Here is a 16,617-nt window from a genome sequence, read left to right as displayed (position 1 = left end):
TTTTGTGAACATACTGATTTATAAGATTTTTTTAGACATCTGAAATTCCAGCTCTACCCTCCAGAAAGATTCGATAAGTTAATTCACTAATAGCACACAAGAAGGCCAGTTTTACCGCAAACTTGCCAACATGGAATAGTATCACTTTTAAAAAAATGTTGGCAAATTTGCCAGGTCAAAACAACCTATCGTGCTCTTAGCCCTAACATGCTATCCGTGTGTTCGAGACCACCCCAAGCTGCTCAAGACCATCCCAGCATGACATATGGTCGATAATTTCTCAGGCCTCTGGGCCCAGCTCATTTATCATTTCTCCTCGGTTTCTCCCCAGGGCTGAGTTAGCTCCTATTGGTTCTACCCTCCAGGGCCTGTTCAGACACTCTGTGAGTTCCTATCTGGTGACCTGTGTTTCTCCTGCTAGTCCAAGGGGCTCCTTGAGGACAGGGACCGTTTTTGAAATCCACTTTGGATTTGCCCCAGTATCTATTAGGATGCCCAGAACAGTATTTCCAGGAATTTCTAGGCCCGCTATAGAACCACCTGGAGTGCATGCTTAACACAGCTCCCCAGACCCAGTTCGAGGGTGGTGTGTGTGCTGGGAAGCACCAGTCAACCAGTCTATCCAGGTGATTCTAATGCTTGCAAAAGCCTGAAGACACAGCCCAGAGCTGAGGAGGAATTGATAAGCAATGACTGCAAGGAAAATCCCCAGGTTGGAGCCTGGCCACTTCCTCCTTGGGGGTCACGGCGCAGAGTTCACCCTGCAGTGGGAGAGGACAGGAGCTGGGGGGGTGTAGGGGGGCACGCAAGAATTTCCCCTTCCAAGAGTAGAGCGGGGAGGCCTAGGGCTGGGCGGGGTATCGGACTGAGCTCTGGAAGAGGGGTGGCAACTTCCTGAGTCAACGGAGACTTGGGAGAAGAAAGCTACGGAGGTGGCAGCGGGCAGCACCGGATGTAGGGGAACCCAGGACTGGGGGACACGCCAGGAGACCTGGGTTCCAGCTTTACTGTGTGACTTTAGGGAAGTTCCTTCCCCTCCCTGGACCTCAGTTTCTCTATCTGTGATGGGTCAGGGTTGGAACAGAAATTCTCCTCAGTCCTGAAGGCCAGGGCAGCCTTTCAACTAAGAAGGCTGGAAACAGGGCCCCTATGTCTTGGTGACATGCACAGTTCTGGGCCCAGCTTCTTGTCATCAAGCAGACTGGAGTCCTGCCCCGGGTTCAACCTGAAGCACAGCTGGTCTGCAGTGGGATACGGCTGCCAAAAGCACACAGAATCAGGGTAGAGCGGGAGGACTGTCCAGAGCTGTGGAGAAGCAGACAAGCTCAGACGGGACCTGGTGAGACCCCCTCGAACATGCTCGCATTTTGGAGGGTAAACTGACAAATGGGAAGGTGTCCAAAAGGAACTGGCAGGATGTGGAAGGAGACTCAAAACCAAGTTACAGGAGGGACTGTTAACAGAACAATAGTTGGTCAGCCTCAAGAGCAGGCAAGAAAACCTCCCACTGTCTTCAAACCTCCACAGGACCGTCACGAGGTAGAAGCTGCTAATGTGCGGTCCACAGCCTTGGAAGGCAGGGCTGTGGCCCAGGACTAGAAGTTTCAAGGAGAAGTCTCAGTTCAACAGGAAGAAGAATTTCAGAACTATCCCAACCAGAGGTAAGCTGCTTTATCGGAGGGAGGGGTGCGGTGGTGGTAGTGAGCTCTCCGTCACTGGTAGCATACGAGAAGAGGTAAACTTCATTTTGCAGGTTGATCTAAGTGATCTTAGAGGACCCTCAACTTCATGGTCTAATCCTGTAAAATATCCCTGTTGTTCAGCAACTAGAGACCTCCAGGAAGCATAAAGTGTTCAACCAGTGCAGGCGGTCCGTAAAATCTACCAGCATTAACGGAGCCTCAGAGGGCACTGCTGAGTATTATTCAGGTTGCAGTACTTTGGGGTGGGTTTCTGTCCTCCCAAAGCTTTTGGAGCAGACTCCTCAACTCCCTTCAAATTCTGAGCCCCATCAGGCAAGCGTGAGTAGGGCAGAAGCAACTCGGAGAGAGGCTGCCCAGCTATTCCTTACCTTGGGAATCCTACTGGCATGGAAGCTAAGAGGAACCCCGAGGATGGCTCAAGGTTTCCTGAAGACACTTGGTCTAACCTCGCCGTAAGAAGCATCACTCCATCCTTTTTGTGGGCCTTCAAGGCTTTGAGTATTTCTGATTGAGTGTTATGACTTAGGTCCTCATTATTCCTGCTGAGCTTAGAGAATTTAGTAATCGAAGGACCCTTAAGAGTTCAGCAATTCCGCTGTCCCCATAAGCTGAGGCCCGGGCTTCCCTTGGCCACATAGTGTTATCACACCCATCTTGGCAGAGGAAGGAACCCAGAAGACAGGGCTGGAAGGGCCCCCGGAGACAGTTTATTCCAATCCCCACCTCCTATTTCCAGATGGAACACCTAGGCCCTGCGGTAGCATGAGTAACTCATCAGAGACCACAAAGCTGGGGAGCAGAGCTCACGGAGGATCCAGATCGCAGGCGGAGCCCAGGCCTCAGGTCACACCCTCACAGTATCAGAGCTGCCTTTCCGGTGTCTGGACTCAGCCTGGGTGGGGCCCCAGCCCCATTAGTTTCGGAATCGGAACAACCACAGCAGAGCCCATTGGCTGAGGGTAGAGGCAGGAAGGGGGTGGGGGCAGAGGCCCCAGGGGCCCCCTCCAGGGCCTCAGTGGAGGAAAGGCAGGGCCTAAATGTCCAGAGCTGCTGAGAAATGTTAGCATTCACACCCAAATTACAGCGACTCAGACGGAAGAACACCGCAAACACAGGCCTCACATTCCATCTCTAAGATGGGTGGATGCATTTTGCCAAAGTAATGCCTGAATTTGATTTCATTTTCACACTGCCAGGGGAGCTAAAGATTTAGTTCAACTGGTTCATATGACACAGTGTGGCGTCAACATCGCCCACTGCCTGCCTGCGGGTAGAGCCATGTGCCTATACAACCGCCTTAAAGGCAGCAGCACCAGCCAGCCCCCTCTGCTGTGCCCGGGCACCGCCTATTCCCCGAACACCTGCAGTGCCCCCAGAGCACCCCACGTCGGGGCGGATGTGGTCTCCATTGCTCCTATCTGACCGACCGATGAGAGATCTCGGGAGGATAGAACCACTTCCTGCTGAAGCACCTGCTGGGCCAGACCAGGCAGACGGTGGAGAAGGCCTCAAGGGCAGGGCCCCGCCCCTCATTCACAGATGGAGAGGCTGAGGCCTACAGAAAGGCTTTCCAATAGACCAGATTCCTTTTCTTCCTCCCTGGGGCCCACCTTCTCCTGTCCCTTATCAGCCTCCTGGGGTGTCTGCCAGTTCTGATCGCTTTAGAGGGCCCGGAGCTGGCAGAAGCAATAGGCACCATTTCTGGCATCTGGGTCAGCCCAGCAGGCAGAAGGACCTTGAAGGAGCAGGACAGAAAATGGTGTCAGTGGCCGGGGTTGGGGAAGAGACAGGCTGAGGGCACAGACACACTGCCAGATATCTACCTGTCCCCCCAACCCAAAGGCAAACTCTCCAATAGGAGTCCAGAGTCGAGACCCTGGCTTGCTACTTGCTTGCTGTGTGACGTTGGGGGTGCACCTTCCCCTCTCTAGATGTCTGTTTCTTCTTCTCTATAGCATGGAGTTGGGCAATGGGATACGTCAGAGCACTTCTGGTTTTGACATGCTGTGCATGTGGAAGAAGAGGCAGCGTGAGGTCATCTTGATAGCCCATCCTCCATCAATCCTGTTATGCTCGTTTGCTCTAGGCAGAGCAGGACAGGTGGTTTGACACACTCAGCTGTCAGCCCCTGCATGAAGAGGGCTTCTCTGGAGGACACAAGAGGAGGGGCCCTTGGTCGGGAGGGTCTAGGTGGGGGTGCTGAGCCCTTCACACCACCCTATGTTCTGGAGCAGCCCTGCAAGGGAGACAGAAAAGGGGGGGCAGGATTGCCTGGAAGCAGGGGATGACAGAGAGCTCGGCCACCACCTCCCAGGTTACATGCAGCATGCTCCACCCGCTGCAATTGCACTGCGAGCAGAGAGAAGCACCCGTGAGTGGGACAACGGGCACCTACAGGATGCTCAGGGTGGGATCATTCCTAGCAGAGAAACACCGGACACTTGCCTCATGTCCACGACGGGGGACTGACTCGATACACCGAGGTGCATAATACTATACAACACTCATACGTTTAAAAGAACAAAGTGGATCTTTACATACAAAGATGGAAAGGCATTTGGTGGAACATGCAAAACAAAGTATTTCTATCGGTACGTAAACACACAGAAAAAAGTACCCAGAAAAGCACAAAGTGATGGCAGTTGTCATCTCTAGAGAAAGAACTAAAACGGTGGTTAAGGAGGGGTAGCTTTAGTTTTACCTGAATTCTTAGAATTTTTTAAACAATACTGTATTCAAGTTTTACTTGGGTACAAAGAAATTAACAACAACGACAAGAAGAAATAACCTCTCTTGGAACCTAAAAGCAGCCAGGGCAGTAATTTTACAGATGGGGAAACCAAGGCACAGGAAGAGAATCACCTATTTGAGATCAGGCAGCAGGTGGGTGAAGAGGCAGGAGTGGGACCGATCCTTGACCCCCAGGGCAGAGCTCTCTCCCCTGCAGATGCTGCATCTGGTGTCTGTAAGCATTCAGACCTCGTCTAAGCACCTCCTGTCTGCAATGCTCCCCATCCTTCCGCGGAGCCCTGGTCCAAAGGGGAGAGATGGGTTCTGGCTGCCCATTCTGACTGGTGGTAAGGTGGGGAGTAATTAACCTTACAATACATAAGTTTCCTAGGGCTGCTGTAACAAATCACCACAAAGCCGGTGACTTAAAACAGAAATTTATTCTGTCACAGTTCTGGAGGCTAGAAGTCCACAATCAAGTTAGCAGCTAGTTTGGTTCCTTCTGGAGCTTCTGAGGGAGGAGCTGTTCCGTCCCTCTCTCCTAGCTTCTGGTGTTGCCAGCAGTCCTTGGCGTTCCGTGGCCGGTAGATGCACCCTTCCAATCTCTGCTTCTGTCATCGCTCATCCTTCTCCCTGTGTATGGTGTCCAAATTTCTCTATTCTTATAAGGACCCTAGTCATTGGATTAGGGCCCACCCTAATCCAGTATGACCTCATCTTAACTGGATTACGTTTGCAAACCCTATTTCAAATAAGGTCTGCATTCATAGATTCTGGGGGTACATGAGTTTGGGCAGTGGGCACATTTTAACCCAGTACAGTAGCAACTTTTCTGATGTCAGGGTTATTTCCTTAAGGAGAGGGCAGGAGGTGGGTTGCATGGGGCAGTGGAGAAATGGTGAGGAGGTCCACAAGCTTCACTGTACACGCAGTGGAAGAACTCCACCGCTGGGGGAGAAGGACTGGAAGTAGGTCATTTGTGCATCACGTACCTGGAGGAAAGCATGGATGTGGGATGGGTGTTTTAGGTATTGTAAGGCATTTGGCCTAGATGTTCTGGAAGTTTCAGGTTGAAAATAAAGTGACACAAGATAAACGATTTTTAGGGATTCAAATGCACCTGGCGAGAGACGCAGGATGGCTTGTCTTCGGGTAATGGATGGACTCAGATCTATCTGTACTAAAGATGGATGGGTTTTCTCTCCTCTCCGCCCACAGTGGGGTCACAGGAGTGTCCCCCTTCCCCCCCCCTCCCGTGCTGGTCCTGCTCCCCTTCTCACCCTCTCCCCGGGTCATTTGGAACGGCTCAGTGCTCTGAGGGCGGAGGATACCAAGAGGATGAAGTGCAGCCCCTGAGGATGGAAACCCAAGCGCACCCAAGATGCCAGACCAGAACTCGGGCCATCCGTCAGACTCTTCCTTTTACGGCGGGGAGTCCCTATTGTTCCCAAGTTTATTTTTTGAACATAAATGTTTATGAATGTTATACTGAGACCCTTTAGAGCTCCCTTTCCAGGCAGATTTCAGACTTTTGTTTACGAGCTCATCTATGAACACTAAGACGTCAGGTGGCAGTCCCGCCTACCAGGAGCGTCACCATCTTCATTTAGATAGCAGCCTGCTTCTGGGCAACTAATTTGAAGTTTTACCTTTTCTGTCCTTTTTACAACCAAAACCCCCACAAGTGCTGATGTGAAGTATGGGCCCCAAACTCAACCCCCGATTGAGGCAAAGATGGAAGTCCTCAGGTGGCTGGGGACAAATCAGGCTTTTGGGAGAGCAATGCAAGCTGCCTGGGAATTCAGTGACAAAGGAAAAGGACAGACTTGAAAACTTGTACACGTTTGGAAAATGTGTTCCCAAAGGTTGTGTCTCTGAGGCAAGGATTATAGGGATTTTTCTAATGGATTTTAGGTCACAAGGCACAAATGTCCTTTTATAAAAGAAATCTGACTCACCCTCACAAAGTTGCCAGAGCACATAGGTATGGAAGTCTGTATTGACTTTAGCTGGGATGATTCTGGGAAAGCATTATTTTCTGGGTTGGGCAAAAGCCACGAGCTCAGGGGCCACATACACACCACGTCCCCAGGATGCTTGGGGCAGAGGGCTCTGTGCCTGGGAAGGCAGCTTCCTCTCCTGCTCCCTGCTGCCCCACCCTCGGCAAACCAAGTGAAAAGGTCAGCTTTGCCCTGATTTGTCCTGATTTCCCCTCCGCTCCCCTCGGAACTCAAAGCCATACTCTCCCCGGCTTAGGCTGAAGACACAAGGATGCTCGTGAATGATGAGGTCAGGGGTGGGGAATGTAAACAACCAGTGCCCAGACTGGATAAATAAGCCATGGGACCCACCCAACAGTAGGGGGCCATTAAAAAAATCATGTTTCCATGAACTACTTAGCATGGGAGAACGGCCTGAGCAAAATATTAAGTAACTAGAATATAACCATTTAAAATGGTCCCAATTGTGTAAAAATACTTACACTCACGTATAATATATATGTAGTAAAAATAGCAGAAAGAATAACACTGAAATGTACACAGAGGCTCTTAATGGTGGGATTAAAAGTGATGTTTACATTTCTTTATATTTTTCCAAATTTTGAAATTTTGCCTCAAACATTGTAATGATCAGAATAATTAGATTTCTCAAGTGGAATCCCAAATATTTCTTAGTCCTAGGCTTGCATCCCCTTTTCTATTCTTGCCAAAATGTCATCTGATCTCTGCTTGAACTCCTCCAGAGATGGGGAACTCACTATCATTCTTCCTCATGAGAAGTAGAACCTGGCTCGTTTTAGCTTCCCCTCACTGGCCACAATTCTGCCTTCTGGAACAAGGGAGAACAAGGCTGCTCCCCATGCCCTTGACAACACTTCAGAGGTTAGAAGGCAGTGGCCTGGCTCCAGGCTTCATTGCTCTAACCCCAACAGCTTACCAAGGACATTAATGTCCCTGCGTTTCCCACATAGCTTTCCTCGGGTACAATCCAGGCGATGAAGTCCTAAAGTATAACCATGTCTCCCTTATGACATTGCTCACATTCCCTCTGATCACCGGCATACCACTTGCCGGTCAGCGTATCAGGGACTCTACTGCACGCATTCTTTCAATTAATCTTTAGAACAACCTGATGACCCAGGAGTTAATCATGCCTATCTTACAGATGAGGAAACTGAGGCACAAAGAAGCCAAGTCCCTTCCACAGTCACTTAATGGATCTGCGCTGGAGCCAGAATGAAGCAGCACCTAGCCCAGAGCCTGTGTGCTGAGTGAATAAGTGAATACGTGAGCCCAGGGCTAACCCCCTGCCATTGTGTCTATGGTTTTGTTCCATTTATGCCCATGCCAGGCTCTCCCATGGCACTCACTTCTGCATCTCTCCCTCTCTCTCACCTGCCCAGCTACCTGGAAGCGCTCCTGAAGGGCTGCTGAAAGACTGACCCAGAGGGAACCTGCCACCTGAGGCCCAGCTTTGGGAGCAGTGCGGAGCCAGGTTCTCTGACGCCCTGCTCAGGGCTGTGGCGCTGTGGCCAGAGCTGAAGTCCTGGGGACTGGGGACTTCAGACGTCATACCAGGCACGTGTGCACAATGAACATGAGCACTGGGTGCCCCTGCCCACCACTGCCCAGAGGGGGCAGGTAACCAGCCGGGGATTGAAGGTCCCTGCGTACTCCCATGTGACTCCTACTGGTCTTTGGAAGGCTGGTCTCTGGGCCCCTATCCTCTCTGTCCAGCCTTCTCCCAAGTCCTCCCATGGGGTGTGGCCACATCAGCCATGGTCTCTGCCAGAAAGGGTTTAGGAAGGACGACACAATGCAGATGGTTCCTCAGTACCCACACCCAGCCTGCTAGGGATCCCCACTCATTCATTCACCAGGATATCAACTTGTCCCAATAAAACTTAGCCCAGGTGGGGCCTCTCAGTGGGGTCTAGAACAGCTGGTCAGCTAAGGCCACCAGGCACTGTAGACCACAGAATTCAGCAAACCCTCAGGTCCTTGAACCTGGAGGGCACTTGAGAAGTCCCAGTGGTCAAGCCCCTGTCCCCAGTAGGGTGGTCCGCACTGAAAGCTCCGGCCTCGTTCCTTGCGGCCTCCACTCTCCACAATGAGCCCCTCACACTGCACGTTCTCTGGCTCAGCCTCTGCTCAGGCCGTTCTCTCAGCCCCGACTGGGTAACTCCTACCAAACCCTCCCCACTTGACCAAGGCATGCCCACCCCCCATCCACGAAGACTTTCTGGGTCGTTTAAAGCTGGAGGAGGCACTCCCGTTGCACCCTGGGCTAACCCCCAGCCTGGCTTTCATTCGGCCCTCATTCACTCCCTCCGATATTTACACGGCACCTGCTCTGTGCTCTGCCAGAGGCCGTGAGCCCTGGATGAGGAGGGCAGAAAACCAGGCTCAGCTGTGCATGCCACCAACCGGCCCTCTGACTTTGGACACGTCACTCCCCCATGAACCTCAGTCTCCTCACCTGCAAAGTGGGGAAGGTTCAGCAGCTCAGCCTAGCTTCCAGGGCTCTTGTGAGGTCAGCAGGATGTGAAAGTACTCTGTTAACCGTCACTCAGGGTGAGTCATTGTTGTCGTGACCTGACCCTCTCCAGTCTGAGCTCGTTTTTGTGCATCCCATCCTTCGAGTCCCCCACTCCCCCAGCCTGTTGGGGATGGGCTCGGTAGCTCAGGCCCTCCAGGGGTTGGCACCTGGATGAGACATTGGCCAGGAGCCCAGCCTGGAGGGATGGAAACAGGCATGAACTTTAAACAAAACCAGCTTGTAACTCCTGCCATGCAGGGGCAGGGAAGACATGCCAGGCTGCTCTGAGGCAACAGGATAAAGGCTTTAATGCCAAAGAGCTTTGGAATCAACAAGAAGCCGGTGGAAGCACAGAGCAGGGGTGAAGACAAAGAACACCAGATTAGGGGACTGGATACCCGGCTTCAGCTCTAAGTTGCTCTGTGACATCAGTCATGACCTTTCCCTTCTCCAGGCCTTAACCTCCCATCTATACATCTGTACATTGGGCGCATCAGCCCAGGTGGTACCCAAGCCCTTTCCCAGTTGGATCGTCTGTGCCGACTTTACTTGCCCTTCACAGCTTGGGACAGGGGGTCCAGTTCATGCTGTGCCACGGACAGACAGGGACAGCTTCTAAGGCTCTCCGAAGGGCCAGGAGGCAGGGGAACCCACGCTCACTGTGGTCTCCCCTTCCAGCCTGTGGAAGGGTCAGGCCTGGAACAGGGCTCCTCCTCCAGTCTCCTCCCGCCTCTGCGCAGATGGAACTCCCCCTTGGCCCACTTTGCAGACTGAGAGGTTGATTCAGGTCAGAGAACACAGATTCTCGGACCCTTAGACATCATCCTGCTCATCTCCCTCCCTCTCCACACAGAGGGAGGAACTGGGGCCCAGAGAGTCGTAAGGGCTTGCTGGGGGTCACACAGCGTGTTTGCGGCAGAGCCAGCACTTAAACCCAGGATGGATGTCCCCCTGTCAACAGCTCCATTCCAAGTCTCAGGCCAGGCTCAGGTTGATGGCCCCGTCCTCCCTGTCAGCCAACCCTCTGATTCTGCTGATGGAAGTCAGCCTCAGTTTCCCTGTGGAGCCAGGAAGACATGAGGGGTCAGGGCTTGGTGAGGTTTTCTGAAGTGAGAATAAAGGAGAAACAAGGAAAGCAGGGGAGACATTGTACTTGGGACCAAAACTCATCCCGCTGGACTAGGCACAGGGTGGGGAATAGAATCATCCAGGGTGGGGACAGTAGTGAATTCCCACAGGCAGCACAAGCAAAGAGGAAGCAGAGAGAGATTCACGTTCAGTGAAAAACTACTAAATATTGTCACCGTTTGGGGTCTCTCAGGGTCTCCAGGGGACTGATCATCAAGTTTATGGTACCACCTATTCCCGCCTGACTGTAGGGCAGGCAAAAGTAGAAAAAACAGTCTCCAGGGTCCTCCCTTCCCACTCTGGGCCTCAGGTTGTCCCCTGAGGAGGTTGTCCTCTGGCTCCAGGCTCTGACCTTCTGGGCTTGTCAGACCCCAAGGGGCAGCTGGTCCCACTGCAAGAAACCTGAGCAGAGAGCAGTCCCCTGGGCCCTAACCCAGCTCCAGGCCCCTTGAGGGAGGGACAGGAAGGGCGGGAAGAGCAGCAGAAGGCTGCAGATCTCCTCCCTCGTCGGCCCCTCCCACCTACCCCCAGGACAGCCCACATGCACCAGCTCTCGGGCCTGAAGAGGCTCTAGACCGGCGCTTCTCAAACTTTAACACGTTTTGTAACCACCCGGGCATCTCGTTAAAAGGCAGGTTCTATTTTAGCAGAGCCTGAGATTCTGCATTTCTAACAGGTCCCAGACCATGCCGATGCTGTAAATCCCTGGACCACTCTGCGAGTAGCGGCCCTAGAGATTATCTGCCTCTGAACGGTGCGAAAGCCAGAGGCCCAGAGAGGTCAAGTCACTTGTCCCTGGCCACACAGCAAGCAGCCCCAGACCGAAGGAAAAGGGCACCTGCCACAGGCACTAGACACTTCCCCACTGGCAGCCGGAATTAGCTACCCTTCCCGGGCCCGTGTTTGTAAACTCGGCTGCCCAGCGCCACTCAGCCCGGGGCCAGGGGAAAGAGCGCTGCCCGGCCGAGCTCTCCCCACCAGCCTCTCGCTGTTCTCCGCCCGGCACACCGGGCCGACCGCTGGAAGCCCAGGGCGCCGAGGGTCCCCTATGGTGGAGCGGTTCGGCACTCCCCATCCCCTCCGAAGGCAAACTTCTCCGCCGGCGCCCTTTACCTTTTTGGGGGGTTTGCAGCAGCTCAGCCTGCTGTGTCCGCAGCCCATCCTCCTCCGGGGGCTCCCGGACGCCGCCTCCCAACTCCGGGGCCCCCAGAGGACCCTGCCGTCCCGGCCCGCCGCTAGCTGCGCGCGCGCCAGCCGGGGCTGCCGGCGAGCCCCTGAAACTGAACCTGGAAGCGCAGCCTAGAGCCCGAGCGAGCGGGCGGCCGCGCGCCGTAAATACCCGAAGAGCAGGGCCTCCGCGTAGCCCGCGGGGCTCGGCGCCGCCGCCCGAGGCAGGTGACCAGAAGCTTTGCAAAGGATAGGAACCTCCGGCTGGGGCAGAAAAGATGCTTTTCCGGGCCTTCGGCAGCGAAAAGGCCAGGAAAAAAAATTAAAGCAATAATTTAGTAAACAAAACAGCTACCGTTTAGTGAGAACTATTTCTGTCCTGGCTACTTTGCACACATTATTTTTATTTCTTGCCATTTCCTTGTAACAAAGGCATTATTTCCTGTATTTTGCAGGTAAGTTGAGGCTCAAAGATCTGAAGTGATTTGCCTAAGTTCACGTAGCTCGTAAGCAAGAGAGCCCAGATAAGATCCAGTTCTAACTCAGAACCTAAGCTGCAACCCACTTTCCGACCAATATATGACAACACTAAGTTTAACGGCAATGCCTTCCCACTTCTGGGTCAACAGCTCTTTCCAGCTCACAAGCATCTGTAATATTCTACTCTGTCCATCTTGGAGAGACGTTACCTGTCACAACAATCTTGTGAGGCAGACAGGCAGATGCAGTGGGGATAAAGGACACAAAATATCAGTGTCTGGGAAAAGGAACTTTTATTTACCCTCGCTTTGTTACTAGCTGAGGTTTCTGGGGTTGGCAGTGCAGGAAAAAGACACCTAACTTTGAAAATCCGTGTGAGTGCGTCTCTGTGTGTCTATTAAGAAATTATACAAGGCCCGGAAACACTTGGAAAGGTATGTCGATGAAAGGCACTCACAGGCATGAATGGGGAAGGAAATGAGACCACAGAGTGTGAGACCAATAGCTGCAGGTTCTGAGAAAGGAAACTAAGGACACGGGTTAGATGAGGTTCTTGGAAGGAAGAATAATATAGGATAGTGGTTCACAAAGTGTGGTCCCCAAATCAGCAGCATCAGCATCACCATGGGAGAACTCTGTTGGAAGTGCAGATTCTCAGACCCCACCTGGACCTACAGATCCTGAACTCTGCGGATGGGGCTCGGGAATCTAACGTTTCGCAAGTCCTCCAGGGGATTCTGGCCCACGCTAAAGTTTGAGAACCACTGCTGTAGGATGTGCTAAACAGGTAACGAGGAAAGAGTGTCCACTTAAATTAACAGTGTTTATCGAAACAGTGCTTATGATTTTAAAACAAGCAAAACACCAAAACAACATAAATATCAAAGAAAAGGAACTTGGTTAAATAAATTGTGATACATCTACAAAAATACAATCTCCTGTAACCAGTAAAAATACTGGTGAGGATGAATTTTTAAAATTTTACAAAATGTAACACATTCATTCTTATTTAAAAAAAGGTATCAATAGTGATTACAGCTGGATGGGTGAGATTTTGGATATTTAAAACTCTTCTTCATTTTCTTATATTTAAAAAAATAAGTATACACTTATTGCTATTATAATAAGAAAATTACTATTGTCATAAGAAAAAGTTTTTTTTTAAAAAAATACGTTTTTAAACTCATGCAAGAGACTAGTTTTTTTACCACCAAGTCATGGGTAAGTATGCGAAATCTCAAAGAAATGCACAACGACTGTGAATTAACTAGGTAGAAAAGCAACGTAAAGGGCAAGAATGGCCAAAAATGTGTGGGGAGATCATGCTCAGTAAGGCCCTGTGCGATCCTGAACCAGCTGTTTCCGCTTTTGGACAGTTTCCCATCTGAGTATTAAAGAGTTGGACTTTCTAAGACTGATCTCGAGCTTTAATGTCAACAATTGAAATCAATAACTTGGGCTGGTGGGTAGGAGCCAGGAAGGCATATTCTGTTCCCGGAGACTCTGTTCTCGGGAATTCTTGCCTCCAGCTTCTTTGAGCTTCCTGGGAGGCCGTGCTCAGATTTCCCACTTGCATACAACTGAGTTTTTAGTTATGTGATTTGAAGTTCCTGCCTGAGAAAAAATTCTGAAGAGTTGTCTTGCTTTAGTAACTTGAGTTTGATTCAGTTGCTAGTGAGACTTTTGGTGGCTGACGTACCAGTCAGGTTAGGTTGGATTTTGGTGCAGTAATGAAAACATAACAATCTCAGGGACGGACCGTGAGTGAAGCTAAGTTTTGCTCACACTATATGTCCAGCATGGGGAGGCAGGGGGATCTGCTTCCCAGAGACATCCTACACCATCCTGTGGGGCAGCTATCTCAACACCATTGCTTCAGGGTTTGCCAGGGCAAGAGAAGAGAGTGTACTGAGAATGGCGCCTGGGGTCTTAAATGCTTCCACTCAGAAGTGATACACATTAAGGCCACTCACATTTTATTGGCCAAAGCAGGTCACACAGTCATGCCCAACTTCAAGGGGATGCGGAAGTGCAATGTGTGCTCAGAAGGAGAGGAGAACCAGAAATACTGGTGAACAGCAGAAATGTCTGTCATAGTCAGCAATCAACAAGCAGGTACTACGATGTGCCCATTTCTTGGGCAAGTAGGGTGACTAACTCATCTGGGTTTGCTCAGCATCTCCCCACTTTTGGCACTGAAAGTCCCATGTCCCAGGAAACTCCTGTCTTAGGGATACTGGGATGGTTGGTCACCCTACGGGCAAGGCATAGTAAAGGCACAAGAAAATAAGACTCAGTTCTTGTCCTTAACTTAGTTATAATCTGTTTTTGTGACATTAGACCTATGCGTGGGAAAAGATGGGAAACAATACAAAACAGGTCATAAAGCTAATGTCAAGTTGTGTATTCCTGCAGAAAGTATTAGCATTAAAAGGAGATAAGAGACCAGGGGGCTGGTGTGGGGAAGGAGGACTTCCTGGAGGAATACTAAAGCCAAAGGACATTCATGCCTGAGTGAATCCTAGGATCTCAGGTTGGGATGGGATCTGATGTTTGGCTTCTGTTGCTCACAACCGAGACAAATCTCTTTTCTAATTTCCCTTCTAAGTGTTTGTGCAGTCTATATTTAAATACTTCCAGTGATGGGGAAATCACTACCTATCTTTCCGTATCTAAGTGGAAGGGGAGAAGTAGGGAGGAGTAATTACAAGAGGGAGGAACAGCATGAGTCAAGTCAGGGTAGAATGTGGAGGTTGGGGAGTGAGGAATTAGTGGTGGTGGCTAGGTTGTGTGTAAAGGGACAGAAGTGGAGGGTGGGGTGGGCTCTTTGGGAAAGCTTGGAAAGAACGAGATGCAGATCACCCTGAACATCTTTCACGAGAAAAGTACAATATGCCCATACATCAAAGGTTTTGCACAGAATTTCAGGCTCTCCCTGTAGCTCACGCAGCGGGTCTGTGTGTGGATCCCAGGCTAGGAACCTCTCAACTTGGTGGTCGCTAAAACAATTGTTCCCCAAACATATGTTGTCTGCCCAGAGTGGCTTTCTCTACAATCCGTCTCTGTGGGTTGTCATTCCACCTGTGCGTCAAGAAGCAGCTCCAGTGCCCTCTCCTTCCAAAAGCCTTGCAACGCCTGTTCCACACACGGCAGCTGTCCTCTGAGTTACACTTGTTTGTGTGCTGTGTGTCCTCCCTAAGGGACTAAGGGTTACACACCTCTGTTTCCTCCCTCCTCACCCCACCCGATACTTAGTAGGTTGTGGGAGAGACTTCCTGTCACCTTACTCAACTTCCGTCCTTCCCTCTTCTTTAGTTACAGAATCCTGACGTTCCCTGGGCCCACAGCTTGCCGGGCTCCCAGGCTAGCTCCCCAGCTTCCCTTGCATCCAGGGGCGGCCGGTGATATGTAAGGGGGAACACTGGTTGAGACTTTCAGGAAAACTTTCAATAGGGAAATGACTCAGCTGGGAGCAGGGCTCCCCACTTCCTTGCCCCCCCTTTTCCTGCCTGCAGTACAGGCATGATAGCTGAATTCCAGCAGCCATTTTAATACCCTGAGCAAAAAATGGAAGAAGCCTTGATCTCTGAGGAATTATTGAACCCCGTACCAGCCTTGACCAACTACTTGCTAATTTTTTCATGTAATAGAAGAAATAACAGATTTGTTTAAGCCACTGTCACGGAGATTCTGCCACTAGTAGCAGAATGCAATCTCTAACCAATTCAGAGGTCACTCATTAAGGTTTGTTCTATTGAATTTAATTAGAATAATTTACTTCTGGAGACACTATGTGTACCCCAGCTTCAGTCCTGGAGTGGGGAATGAGGCTCTGCTGAGACAAGTACCCTGGATTTGCCAGACTCTTAATGGAAATGTGAGTTTTGACAGCTTCCTCCTGGAATATATGTAAGGGAAGGAAATGAAAGGGGACGTAAAATCGTTGAGTCCTTAGGCTCCTACTGGAGTGTTTCTCCAGGAATGGGCAGGCTCATTTCCTTCAGAATCATCTGGAGCCGTCTCTCCTCTTCCCATCTATGAATGCGGCCTGGGAGCACTGAGTCTGAGGAATTTGCACACTCAGGTTTGAGCCTTATTGTTCCAATGGTTGGGGTGGGTCATCTCATGAATGAATCAAATTATTACATTATTTATTTTGAGTTGTGTTGAATTGAATTAATGAAGAGGTCCTTGGAAAGGAGAACTGAGTCTGAGTGATGCTAATTAGCAAGAAGCCATCCCTGCCTATTTTCCCAGGAGGCCGGTGGTTTGTGCTTTGGGGCTGCCTTGGGAGAGGTGGCAAGATTTGCCTTACCACTTTCTTTACCAAGAGCCGATTCGTGTCAATAATCACTGGTGGGTGCTTTCTCTGTTCAGTGACGTTCAGATGAGGTCCTCAAGGAGCTTCTATGGTAATGCAGACTAGGAGGGGCACAGGGCATCACCTAGGGATTTTCTCCAGGGAAAATTCCCATCACCTTGTTAAGTGGGCTCCAGGGTCTAGAGGCTACTAGTAAGGAACAGAAATAGCCGTTTTTTTACATCAGTGGTTCTCAAAATGTGGTCCAGGAATCGGCAGCATCAGCATCTCTTGGGAAACCGTTAGAAATGCAAACAGTTGAACCCCACCCCAGACCAGCTGCATCAGAAACGCTGGGTATAGGCCTAGGAATCTGTTTTACAAGTGCTCCAGGTAGTTCTGACGTGTCGTTATGTTTGAGCTCATGTCTGACAGCCATTTTTCTTTTAAAGGGCACAGGGATGAGGGACAGAATGGGGTCCAGGGCTCAGTGAGTCTACAGGTGAACCCCATTTTCCATATTTGAGACATCTTTGGCTGGGCTGGGTGTCTAGTGTCTAGGCTGCCCTT

The 16,617-nt window shown here is 50.7% G+C and overlaps 1 protein-coding gene across 2 annotated transcripts in view; it reads right to left on the bottom strand.

Annotated features, from left to right (window-relative positions):
• Positions 1-11,493, bottom strand: part of CCDC69 (coiled-coil domain containing 69) — a 49,788-nt gene extending 38,295 nt beyond the window's left edge. For both annotated transcript variants that reach the window (XM_044777785.2, XM_014834409.3), the window contains exon 1: positions 11,214-11,493. In XM_044777785.2, the coding sequence (XP_044633720.2) occupies positions 11,214-11,261 (48 nt within the window). In that variant the 5' untranslated portion in view covers positions 11,262-11,493. The remainder of the gene's footprint in view (positions 1-11,213) is intronic.
• Between the last annotated feature and the right edge of the window lie 5,124 nt (positions 11,494-16,617).

This window comes from Equus asinus, chromosome 9 (genome assembly GCF_041296235.1).
Source record: "Equus asinus isolate D_3611 breed Donkey chromosome 9, EquAss-T2T_v2, whole genome shotgun sequence".
In the NCBI taxonomy this organism is placed as follows: Eukaryota; Metazoa; Chordata; class Mammalia; order Perissodactyla; family Equidae; genus Equus; species Equus asinus.
The sequence above is the reverse complement of the archived record's forward strand: the minus strand, read 5'-3'. Positions and strand labels throughout refer to the sequence as shown.